General features: G+C 44.1%; 1 protein-coding gene across 4 annotated transcripts in view; it reads left to right on the forward strand.

The window, feature by feature from the left end:
• Positions 1-12,598, forward strand: part of MEI1 (meiotic double-stranded break formation protein 1) — a 90,329-nt gene that overhangs the window by 36,004 nt on the left and 41,727 nt on the right. For 3 of the 4 annotated variants that reach the window (XM_045062443.1, XM_045062445.1, XM_011284253.4), the window contains 6 exons: positions 814-928; positions 2,161-2,252; positions 3,136-3,277; positions 5,177-5,288; positions 9,163-9,223; positions 10,184-10,281. In XM_045062443.1, the coding sequence (XP_044918378.1) occupies positions 814-928; positions 2,161-2,252; positions 3,136-3,277; positions 5,177-5,288; positions 9,163-9,223; positions 10,184-10,281 (620 nt within the window). The remainder of the gene's footprint in view (positions 1-813; positions 929-2,160; positions 2,253-3,135; positions 3,278-5,176; positions 5,289-9,162; positions 9,224-10,183; positions 10,282-12,598) is intronic. The other variant, XM_045062444.1, reaches the window with a different exon arrangement.

Here is a 12,598-nt window from a genome sequence, read left to right on the forward strand (position 1 = left end):
ATAATGCATGTAGCTCTGTTTAGGTAGCTGGACTCTGGCCTCTTAGAGCTTACAATTAGACTAGTCAATGACTCTTGCCTTCCTGAATCTATGAAATATGAAGGTTCAAATGGACCCTAAGTGTTACTTTCTATATTTATCCCATACTCACAATGATTGAATCTCCAAAAGTAGTTTCTAGTTTTTGCTTATAGTTTCTAAGAATGGGGAGTCACTCCTCCTAGATTTTCCCCTTTACCTCTATAGAGTTCGACTCTTAGAACATTCTTCCCTATTCTGAAATAAAGTCTGAGTCCTGATAACATTTACCTGTTGATTGTGGTTTTCCTTATCAAGGTAACAGAGCAAATTTGATCTCTCTTCTCCAAGAGAGCTTATCACTAAGTTGAGGACAGTGGCCATATACATCTCTTGATGCACCTTCAGTTCTAGATAGTACTTCTTCACCAGGAGGTTCTTCTCTGTGAGAAAACCCTGTCTACTTAATAACAACAATAATAGTCATAGCTGCCATTTATAAGGGCTTACTATCTATTAAGCATCATTCTAAGTGCTTTATCTAATTTGATCCTTAAAATAATTTTATGAGGAAAGTACTATGATCTCTCATTTAATAGATGAGAAAACTGAGGGTTAAGGAGGATGAGGAATCTGCACAAAGTCATGCAGCTAGACAAGTGTTGGAACAAGTATTTTTACCAGATCAAGTCCTGGACCCGTCACACTGCCCCCCGCCCCCTTGCCTGAGAACCTGAGGGTATCTTGGACTGCCTTTACCTTACCCTAAGCCTGCCTTTGTCTCTCTGGCTGCAGGAAGGACCACCAGAGTGCTCTCCCTGTGCAGTATAGGGAACTGCGGGCCTTGCTTGAAGCCATGCTGAACCGGTGTGCAGATTTTTCCCAGACTCCACTGAACAGGAGGCCCCTGGTCAGTACACTGCGTGCAGCTTGTTCCTTCTGAAGATCATGCTATAGTGTGTTTTAAGAAGATAATTGCCTTACCTTTTTATGACTCTCTGTAGCTTTTTCTCATGCACACATATCTATAATGAGATTTTTTTTTTCCCTCACTGCAGAGCTTTAAAGCTTAATAACTGCTATCCTCGTTTTTAAAGATTTGGAAACTGAAGCCACAGGATTAAATAACTTTTCTCTAAGGTCCAAAATTAGCAAGTACCTGAATTTGGGTAGTAAATCCCAGGGTATTTGTACCCAAACCTACTACACTATACCACTTTGTCTTTTTTTTTTTTTTTTCAACGTTTATTTTATTTTTGGGACAGAGAGAGACAGAGCATGAACGGGGGAGGGGCAGAGAGAGAGGGAGACACAGAATCAGAAACAGGCTCCAGGCTCTGAGCCATCAGCCCAGAGCCTGACTTGGGGCTCGAACTCACAGACCGTGAGATCGTGACCCGGCTGAAGTCGGATGCTTAACCGACTGCGCCACCCAGGTGCCCCACCACTTTGTCTTTTATATCATCCAAGCAGTTATGGTAAACGTGCTCACAAAATTATTTAAGGGTGGATTCACTAGAATCTTAGAAAGAATCTGACTGGTATGCAATGTATTGCAATTATTGGCTTTTAATGGTTCATGGACTGAACATAGCAGAAAGGATACAGTTAATGTGAATGCTGGTTATGTCTTTCAAAATTAACTTTGAAAACTAAGCTTTGCATATGTGATGGGGTGGGAGTTTCATGTGTGTTGGAGCAACTGATATGGGTATTATAGCCACTTAGACTAATGTCCAACAGCCTGTGACAGCTTTTATATATATATATATATATATATATATATATATATATATATAATATATATAAATATATATATAATAGAATATATGTATAATAGAATATGTGTGTGTGTATGTGTGTATATATATATATATACACACACATAAAATAGAACAAGAGCCAGTCCTGTGGTTCACAGGGGGACAGATGGTTAATGTTCCCTCTTCTACCATTTTTAAAAGAGCTATTAGGTGACTAGATTTGTGAGGATATAATCAAGATGCCCTGGAAAGTGTTAGGTGTGTGGAAATGCCAGACTCCAGTGTGAGAGGAAGAGGTCTATAGTCCTCTAAGCACAGATTGAGACACAGAGTAGGTACTTGACTAACAGTGCCCACCTCTTTTTCTCACCTCACTCAGGGCCATGCCTCCAGTAGAGATTCGAACAAGGCCATTCTGCGAAGGGGAAAGTTCCTCCTGAGCACTCTGGAGGGATTTAGAAATGCCTGCAGGTGAGGGACCCTCTGTGGTCTGAGGCAGTATTATAGACGGTGGGAGTGGAAAAGAGTCAGATGAAGGATGAAATTCTAGAAGCAACACTTGATTTCTGATGCTTTGCTGCATAGTGAGAGGACTTTGGCTGGGGCAGAGGTTGGAGATGTGTGTATGTGGAGGGGTGTGTAGAGGTGATTTGAGGAAGAGGAGCAGGAGTAGGAGACTTCTAAAGATTCCCTCCTGGTGAAGTTTTTGTTACTATACAATGAGTCTCCTTGTACGTGAGACTCATGAATGTGTCTCATTTGGCTTTGTTCTTCTTCCCAAATAACGAAGCCCTATAGGTGTTTGCTGAATGCCGGTTGGACTAATTTAGTTCATATTAACAAAATTTGTCATATCTACTCTATGTCAGGCCTGTGGCTAGACAGTGGGAGTAGAAAGATAAATTAGATTGCCCTCTGCCCACAAGGACCTCACGGTGTCTTGGGGAAGAGGCAGTTTTGCATATATATATATATATATATATATATATATATATATATATATATATATATGGAATTCATTAGGTTGTCACAATGTGGGGAAGGCATTCCTGGTAGAGAGAGCAGCATATATAAAGGGAAAGAGATATAAAACAGCAAGTAGCATGGTAGGTTCAGGGAAGTACATGTGATAAGGTAGAAGAATCATGTATTATGAGAGAGGGGGTGGGGAGCACAAAACTGGAGAGGCATCCAAGGACCAGGTCCTCCCTCATTGAGTCCTCTTAAATTTTCTCCAGATCTGCTGATGGGGATAATTTCCCTGGACCCTGAGCTCAGGCGTCCCTCTGAGAGGATGCTTCTAACCTTTATGTTGTATAGGTAGTATGGATATGCTCACACATTGATTTCTTAGGTTGGCTATGGAATTCCAGAGCGAGCCTTCAGCCCACGAGAATCCATTCACAGCTCCTGGAGCCGAGAAGGAAGACACTTTGGAGGCCTTCTCAGAATTTCTTCTCAGTGCCTGTGACTCCCTTTGTATCCCCATGGTGATGGTGGGTTCCTCTGGGACACACATAGCATGAAGTTTGTAGAGGAGAATGTGAGGTTGAGCCAAGCCGAGAGACATAAGGCAGCGAGTACTCAACCAGACCTTCGGAGGGTCTCAGTAGTACTGTTCCTCAGCCAGTTTTCCTTTTCTTAAAAAAAAAAGAAAACAAAGCGTGGGGCACCTGGCTGTCTCATTTAGTGGAGAGTGTGATTCTTGGTCTTGGGGTTATGGGTTTGAGCCCCCCATTGGGTGTAGTGATTACTTAAAAATTTTTTAAAAATCTTAACCGCCCCCCACCAAAAACCCAAGATGTAGTGTTTCATTGTAAACCAACAGATGCCTCTTAAGTAAAAGTATAAAGCAGTAGCAATAAAATAAATAGGTAGTGTTTATGGAGTGATAAATGCTTCGTATTCATTACCTAATTTGATCATCCCAATGACTGTGTGAGATGGGTGCTATAATATCCCCAAGTGAAAGATGAGGTTGTCTTGTTACAACAGTTGCAAAGCAAGTGCACAACAGTGCTGAGATTTGAACCCATGCATTCTTATGATTAGTAAAGAGCAGTGGTGAATGTCTGATTTAGGCCTTACTAAAGAACCCATATGTATTCTGTAAAATGAGATTTGGCCATTCTGAAGAGAGACCTGGTCCTAAAGAGCTTCGTTTTGAGCTGACTTGAGATAGTGGTGGTAGGAAGATCTGGGTCCGGAGCTGCTGACTGCTCTGATGACTTTGGATGCGTCCTCTCCTCTTTGAGGTTTGGTCATCCTGTGAACCTGTGAGAGGTCCCTTTTAGTCAGGGCACCTCCAAATACCTACTGGGAACAGTAGGTGGCAGCAGGGAGGCATCCTCTGGTTCTGGGGACAGAGAACCTCTTTGAAGAAGCCTTTGAGCCAGCATGCCAGGGTCTTCAGGTGGGTAACTGTCAGAAGCCATGGGCTGCGTGCATGCTCTGATTGGTACTCAGGAGCAGTAACACTTGGGCAGTTCACATTGGTTTCCTCATCTGCTCTGCCTTCTTCCTAGACTTAGGAAGCGTTAAGAGTCAGATCTAGAACTAGAGGATAGAATTATATTATTCTTGCTTTCTACTTTTCCATATTTTACACATTTCTTTAATGAGCATTATTACCTTTCTAATTAAAAATTTTTTTGGTTTAAAAACCAAAGGAAATGAGGCGCCTGAGTGGCTCTGTCAGTTAGGTGTCTGACTCTTGATTTCAGCCTAGGTCCTGATCTCATGGTCATAAATTCAAGCCCTGTGTTGGACTCCATGCTGGGCATGAAGCCTACTTAAAAAAAAAAAAGAAAGATATCTATAAGAATCATGTCTCTGATATCCAAGCTTTTACAGGTAGGGAAATGAGACACCAAGAGGGGAGGGGGTGGCTGACCCACGGGCACACAGCAACTTTGTGTAGAGCTTGGTCTTGAATCCAGGTTTCTCTACTCTTAATCCAGAGCTGTGTCTGCTACATCAGGCTGCCTCATGACTGACTGTTCAAAGATCACATGAAAAATAAATGTGAAGACAGTTTGTAAAGTATATGATTATTACTAAATGGCTATAGTCATAGGAACTTGAGTGTTATTGTGCATTATAGTTTAAAAAGTACTTTTTACACATCAGATCTCATTTGTTTCCAGGAGGTAGGCCATGTTTTATTCTTTTTGGTACAGAGGCCCAGAAAGGTAGTATGTCTTACACAACTTATTAAGTGGTGGGTATAACTCTTGGATGCAAGCTTGTGACTTCAGGTTCCCTAGCTCTTCTTGTGCCCTTTAAGTGAAAGGGGTTGATCTGTTGTTGCTTGATTTGATGCCAGTTTTGCCGATGCTTTCTTCTTCAGAGGCTCAGTCCCGGTGCGCTGTGTTCTCCCTCTTGGTTCTTTGCAGAGGCACTCAGAGCAGGCCACCCAACCAAACTTGATGGAAGTTTTCCTCTCGATTCTACACAGTCTCTTTGTCATCGTTCCCCACATGAAGGAGAAATTCTCCAAGAAGCTCGGTAGGCAAGTATGGAAGTTGGGAGGGAGGCAGGTGCTTATGCTCAAAGAGAACATAACCTGTGGGCAGGAGGTTTACATAATCACTCAGAATCAATACCTGCACTCTTTCCAGTGTTCAGTGAGAGGGAATACCATTCAACAATCAAAGGTACTAAAAATTAAGTTTTCAAATTTATTGATACTTCTCTCAGAATATCAAGGAGGTACCAGTTCAGAGTCCACAACATGCATCTTTCCGCATTGCCCTCATCCTTCACATTCCCTCAGACCTCACAGGATGTTCAGCATCTCTGACTCCTGAGTACTAAAGGTCAGAAGTACCCCCAGTTATTGTGACACCTGGAAAACGTCCCCATGTACTTCCACATGCCTTCTGGGGGAGTGGTGGCACTCTGTGAAAGCTGCTGTCTGTGCGCTGAAGTGCCTTCCGGAAACTGAACCCCAGTGGCTTTGACTCCCTTGGCCTTCTCCAGGCCTTCTTGCATCTATTTATTTTCTTCTCTGACTAGCCATTTTGCCTCCTCAAGTGTAAACCTTCCTTTCTCACTTGTCCTGTTGTCACACTATAAATACTTCAACATGCAGAATAAGCCTAGGAGTCAGAGTCAGAGTCTCCTTTATTTTCCTTAGAAAGTAGGAGTGATGGTGAAAATGGGAAGGGGAAAATAGCCAAAAACAGAAAAGGGAGGAGAGAGAAATATAGTAATAACTAATGATAACTAATACTTATGACACTCTTATTATTGTCAGATACTGTTTTAAGTGCCTTACATGTATTAATTCATTTAGTTCTAATAAAAACCCAAGGGAGTATGTACTATGATTATCTTCATTCTATGGAGAAGCATACTGAAGCTCAGAGAGGTTGAATAACTTGCCCAGGGTCACACTGGAAGTGGTGTGCCCAGGATTCAAATTCAGAGAATCTGGCTCTGGAGCCTGATTTCTTTCTGCATCTCGATGGTATGCTTGCATCTTATCATTGCCATTTAATGTCTTCTTTTATTCCTATCACATAGTAGGCAGTGGAAAATCTACCACAAAGGAGTAGCCAGGACTCAGTCATGCAGGGCTTTGTTGGCCATGTGAGGAATCTGGACTTTATCCTAGGAGTTTTGAGTCTAAAAGAAGGCGAGTTATAGGCTCAGCTTTCTGTTTTAGAAAGATCCTTTTTGGATCAGTTGGACCATGAGTGAGAGAGAGGCAAGACTACAGACAATAGTTTAACCTCTTGCATTAACTCAGGTTGTGATAGGAACTAAACGAAGTGTTGGGAGTGGGTGCAGCAGTTGGATGTGGGGCAGGAGAGAGAGGGAACAGCTCAGGGTAATGCCTTGGGTTTTGGCTGCCATCTAGGTGGATGGTGGTGATTTTTATCAAGAGAAGGCTCACCATAGGAGGATCTGATTTGGAAAGGCAGTAGAGGATGTGATCGGTTTGGGTCAGGATGAGCGTGAGATGCATGTGAGACGTCCCAGCAGAGAGGTTAGGTAGGTGATTGACCGTGTCTGAAGTCAGGGGAAAGATCTGGTCTTTAGATACAGATATGCAAGTCTTCAGTATCTAGCCTTTCATTAACTCAACAAATACTGATTGGGCACTTACTTCGTGAAAGGCGCCGTCCTGGGGCTGAGGATGCAGCAGTGAACAAAATAGAACCCTGTCCTTGTGGGGCCAACTGTCTAGTGGGAAGCAGCTGAAATCCTTCAAGGGAGTGTGTAAAATGAGATGATTAGAGGGAACCAGGACAGAATCAAGGGCAACATTTTAATGGCCACGAGAAGGAGGAAACACTAAAGGACACTGGTAAGGGACAGTTGGAGAAGTAGGGAGAAAACCAGAAGCGTATGACATTAGAAAAGCCAAGCAAGAGAGTTTTGTAGATTTGGGAGTGGTTGATGTGTCAAATGCATCCCAGAGGTCAAGGAAGATGAGGACTGAAATATGTTCATTGGATTTGGCATCATGGAGGCTGTTGGTGACCTTGGCCAGAGCAGTTTCTGTGACATAGTTGGGGTGGATGCCAGACTGTAGTAAACTGAAGAGTGAGTGCAAGGTGAGGCAGTAGAGACAGGATAGACAGCTCTTTGGGTAAGTTTGGTATGAGAGGAGGTGAGAAATGGGGGTATAATTGGAAGGGAACATGAAATTAGAGGTTTTTTTTTTACCCTCCAACGCTAGAAACACTTATTCTAATTAGTAGCTGATAGAAAGGAGCAATAGAGACCTCCTGCTCCTCAGTAGAGCAAGGTCCTTGGAAAGAAGAAGGGGGCTGGATCCAGAGCTGGGGTGATGAGGGGCATGCCTTTTGCAATTGCCTCACAATTTGATTTGGGATATTAGAGAGAGTATCTGATTAATAGTCTAGGTCATCCTGGGGAGGTCCCTTGTCACAGCTCAGAGGGATCTTTGTTCTGTCCAAGCAAAGAACAGAAGACAGGAAACCCTTAGGAAGCTGAAGCTATTTCTCATAGAAAGTGGAAGTGGGAGCTTCTAGGAGAGAGTGAGAGGCTGTGTGGAAGAGGGGGAAAAAGCAGGACCTTTGTCATTAGCTCTTGTGGGTTGAGATTCTTACCCCTCCTTTACTTATTGACATTGGACAAATTAATTTTTTGTTTCCAGTGTCTTTAGCTAGACATGGTGATAATAGAATTAAATGAGATTTTATATATATATATATATATATATATATATATATATATATATATATATATATGTCTCCTGAATGATTCTACCTCTTATTTATTATGACAACTGACCTATACTTCTTTTCTTCCTTCCATCCACTCTTTCTGTCTGCCATACTTCAAGAGCCAAGAAGATCCAGTCTTGGGATGCTGGATGGGTGCAACTTCAGAAGTGTAGATCTCTGGGGGGCAGTGGCAGAGAGGAGGGGGTGTGGAGAATGGTTGTGTACAGGGAGATCTATGCAGATAGAACAGGATTGGGGCCCAACCTGCAAGAGAAAAGAAGGAAGCAGGCAGTGCCAGCCAAGAGGGGGCAGAGGCCCTGAATAGGGGGTGGAGAAACTCTGGGTCCCTGAGATACTGGGCCAAGAGCCCCTTCCAGCAGGAACCCTGTGTGTCCCCTCCCTGGAGGGAGTCATGAGTTGAAGTGTGTCCCAGAAAGTTGCTGTGAAACTCTGCGGGATGAATTTCCTGCCATATGCTTTAGCCTCAGGATAGAACACAGATTGTCTCCAAGTCTGAAGCTGGTGCAGTGGGACCTCTTGATGTTCTTGTCTAGACTCCTGCTTTTATAGGGGCACAGGATGGGCAGGACAGAAGTCAGATTTGACAGGGAAGCTTGGCGCAGGATGTGGGGAGACTGGGAGGAGGCAGGTAGTGCAGGGGCCTGGGCCAGGGTCATCAACTAACACAGAACCTGTTATCTGACCTCAGGCGTGAGAACCAGTCCTTCCCCACAGGCATTCAGAGATGGGGATAAAGCAGCGACTACCCTTTGTTCTTCCTGAGTCTGAAACTGGGTTATTTTCTACAACGTTGGAAGAAGCGATAGAACAAGCAGATATGTCTTTCCTAGGTCATTGTCAAACGTCCCAGATTATAATGGAAGATGAACATTTATTCAACACCTACTCCACAGTGCAGTGCTAGGCATTTGTTAGATAGTCTATGTACACTTATCTTACTCAGCTTCACAACAACCTGTGAGGTATAGATATTGATTGAAACCGAGTCGCAGGGAAGTTAAATACGTGTTCCAGGATGACCCTAGTAGTATTGTCGGAGCAAATTTTGAACCTAAGTCTACATGACTCCAAAGTTAGTACTCTTTGGTACCACTCAACTTTGAGAATTTCTGTAACGAGTCTGGTTTAAATTGCTTTCTGCTTTCTTCCTACTTCTCAAGCTTCCTCATCTTTCATACGATTAACCCTGGAACTGAAGGCCAGGTTCTGCAGCAGCCTAAGGTATGTATGGTTTCAGGCGCCAGTGTCCTTGTCTGGACAAGTGGAAATTTCTGACTGGTGTGGTTTAGTCATAGGACCATGGGGAGGATTGACACCATGTCGGAATTGCTCAGCACCTGGTGGTGTGAGCTGGACATGCTCCTGTAGCTTTTATTTCATCTGGTTCTGGTAAGACACTCATTCCATGTGATACTTGGACAGGCACCTGTTACATCAAAACTGAAAGGGCTCTTGGAGATCATTTGTCTAACTCCTCAGTTTACAAGTGGGGAGACAGAAGCCCTCAGAGGGTAGTGAAAGCAGTGCCCACAAAGACAGAGCCACGTGCTGGTTGCTGCCAGCCCACCATTTCCAGAGGAAATGTAGAGAGGTTCAAAGTCAAGAGGTGGCTACTTCAGTCTCTGTCTTGTTAAGTTTCTAGAGTAATCTTCTCTTCCTTCCCATTTATGATTTGCCAGCTGTCTCTGCATTTACTTGACAGATTCCATTTGTTATTGCCTACAGCCTGCAAGATGACCACAATATAGTATCTAGCTCTCCTTGCATATCTCTGAGTGGAACGCGCAGCCTTCAGGAAGGAATACCTTGACTACCCATCTTGGGTTCAACAGCTTCCTTTTTTTTTTTTTTTTTTTTTCCAGGACTCTCAAGGCCTTTCCTGAACTAGGAGCACTTTTTTTGTTTTATGTTTCGTTAAATTGGGGTTCGGTAGCCCTCCCTGATTTATTTTTTCAGTAAAATTTTAGCGAATGCCTATGTGCCTAAGTTACAGCTGTAGCGGCGGGTTCCATATTTATTATTCACAGCCACCTCCAGAACTCTTCCTCCCGGGCCGTGGTTAGAGTTTCACTGGGCTCTGGCACAAGGCAGTGGTGTCCCAGTATATGGCAGGGATAATGCTGTCCCAGCCAAAGTAGCAATGTCTTCTCTCTTGTTCTCTTTTCCTTTCCACCCTCTAAGTCACTCAGATCTAAATCAGGTATGTTCCAGTTTCCTCTATGACATGAGCCTCAACCTCCTGTCAGCTCCAGAGAAGACAGAGCCACCTTCCCAAGAAGGTAAGATGCTGCAGCTTGACCACTTATCAGGCTCGTGGTGGTCTCTTACGGTCTGGATGCCTTTGTTGATAGGCTGGGTAGTGAGTCAGAATCATAATTATCTCTTTGCTAGAAGCTGCCCAGAGGAACCATGAAATCATGGAATGATGAGACTATAGGCTGACACCTAGGGAGATAAGATAACCGAATCAGGAAACAATAGAATCCAAGATTCCTGGACCCTTAGACTCTAAGGGTTGAGAAGGACCCCAAAGCTTATCAAGCCCAGGTCCTCACCCTGGCCTTCTCCTCTTAACATCCCTCACACCAGACCTTTCCCTCCCTGCTTGTTACATTCCGAGACTTCTGCTCAAAATACCTTGAATGGTCTGTTCCATTTTTGTTTGTTTGTTTCTTCGTTCAAGAAATATTTCTTGAACATCTACTGTGTGTCAGACTCTATTTCAGGTTATGGTGACACAGCTCCAATGTCCCGTCCTCATGGAGTGAGAGAGAGAGAGAGAGAGAGAGAGAGACAATAAACACATATATGCAATGTCATAAATGAGTAGGTGCTATGAAAAAATAAAACTGGGCAGAGGGATAGAGGGTGATGAAGGGAGAAGATATGTGGTCAGGGAAGGCTTCTGTGAGGAGGTGGCATGTTAGCAGAGGTCTGAATGCGATGAAGGAGGCATGTGCAGAATCAAATGCAATGAAGGAGGCATGTGCAGAATCGAGGCGGGGGAACAGCAGATGGGGGCTGAGAGCTGAAGTCACCCCCCCACCCCCACCCCTGTTGAATATACGTAGAGCTTCCCTACATGCCAGGGGAGGCCTGAGTGCTGCTGTGGATACAATGATAATTATGATACGTTCTCTGCCCTAAGGAGTTCCTCTGTCCTAAACCTCTTTTGGTATAACATAAAACAATTTAATCATTGTTCTATTCATTTATTCAACAAATACGACACCTTCTTTGTGGATAAGACTTGGTACTGGCCATGTTTCTTCTTTTTACATTTACAAAGATGTGTCATCTCCCCCCACTTCCTAAACCTCTCTTCCTCCTTTGTTTTTTCTCCAACGCTGTGCTGAGAGAGACAGAAGCCCAGGCGAGTATTTTCATTCCTTGCCACATGGCTTGGCTCCTAATTCTATGCCAGCCTCTCCTCTCTGCCTGGTACCCTGCTCTATGCCTGCCCAGGTGTGGTCTGGCCTGCAGAGAGACTAGCACAACTACTTCTGCCATGATGGTAGCCTAGGACCACGCTGGCAGCCGCTGTACAGCAGCCTCTTGTGCTCACCAGCTCTGGCCCCACTGCTGCTGACAGCTCCCTCTCTTTTGGGGAAAGGAGAAGCCCCACGTATCTGCCTCCCTAGACCCTGAGGCCTTGTCAAGTCTCAGAGTGTTGGGAAGAGCACGTACATGCAGAGTCCTTCTTTCTTCCATGTATCAGGAGAAAGGGCATGTGGATGCATGGGATATTAGTTTCATTTTTATGATAACGATCATAGCTTAGTGGAAGAGTCACAAAATTTAGAATTAGGAGACCTGCCCTGGCTCTGCTGCCAGACTGCTGTGGGGCATTCTCCATTCTCACCTTCCACTTGGTCCTAAGTCCACTGCACCGGCAGGACAGACTTAACTTGACTTCCAGCATGGCACCCTGCTTTCATTCTTTCATCTTCCAAAGAATCTCCCCCCGCTGCTGGAAGGATCTATCTGAAAACCCAAGTCTTATCATCCTAACACCCTTGCCTTCAGCCATAGTCCCTAAACATCAGTCTGTGGGGCACTGTCAGACAGGGATGAAGTTTCCTCTGATCTGTGGTGAAATGTGGAAAATAAGGATAATATAGGGAATTTTCTATAAAGTTTCTATAAAGTCTAAAAGACATCTAAAGCACTGATGTCTTTTCCTCTCATACTCTTTTGGTATTAAAATACTCTTTCTTTTTTTTTTTTTAAATGTTTATTTTAAAAATTTTTTTTTTCAACGTTTTACTTATTTTTGGGACAGAGAGAGACAGAGCATGAACGGGGGAGGGGCAGAGAGAGAGGGAGACACAGAATCGGAAACAGGCTCCAGGCTCTGAGCCATCAGCCCAGAGCCCGACGTGGGGCTCGAACTCCCGGACCGCGAGATCGTGACCTGGCTGAAGTCGGACGCTTAACCGACTGCGCCACCCAGGCGCCCCTAAATGTTTATTTTTTTTAAGAGCGAGAGAGACAGAGCGTGAGCAGGGGAGGGACAGAGAGAGAGGGAGACACAGAATCTGAAACAGGCTCCAGGCTCCGAGCTGTCAGCACAGAGCCCGACGTGGGGTTCGAACT

The sequence above is a fragment of the Felis catus genome, chromosome B4 (genome assembly GCF_018350175.1).
Source record: "Felis catus isolate Fca126 chromosome B4, F.catus_Fca126_mat1.0, whole genome shotgun sequence".
NCBI classification, from domain to species: domain Eukaryota; kingdom Metazoa; phylum Chordata; class Mammalia; order Carnivora; family Felidae; genus Felis; species Felis catus.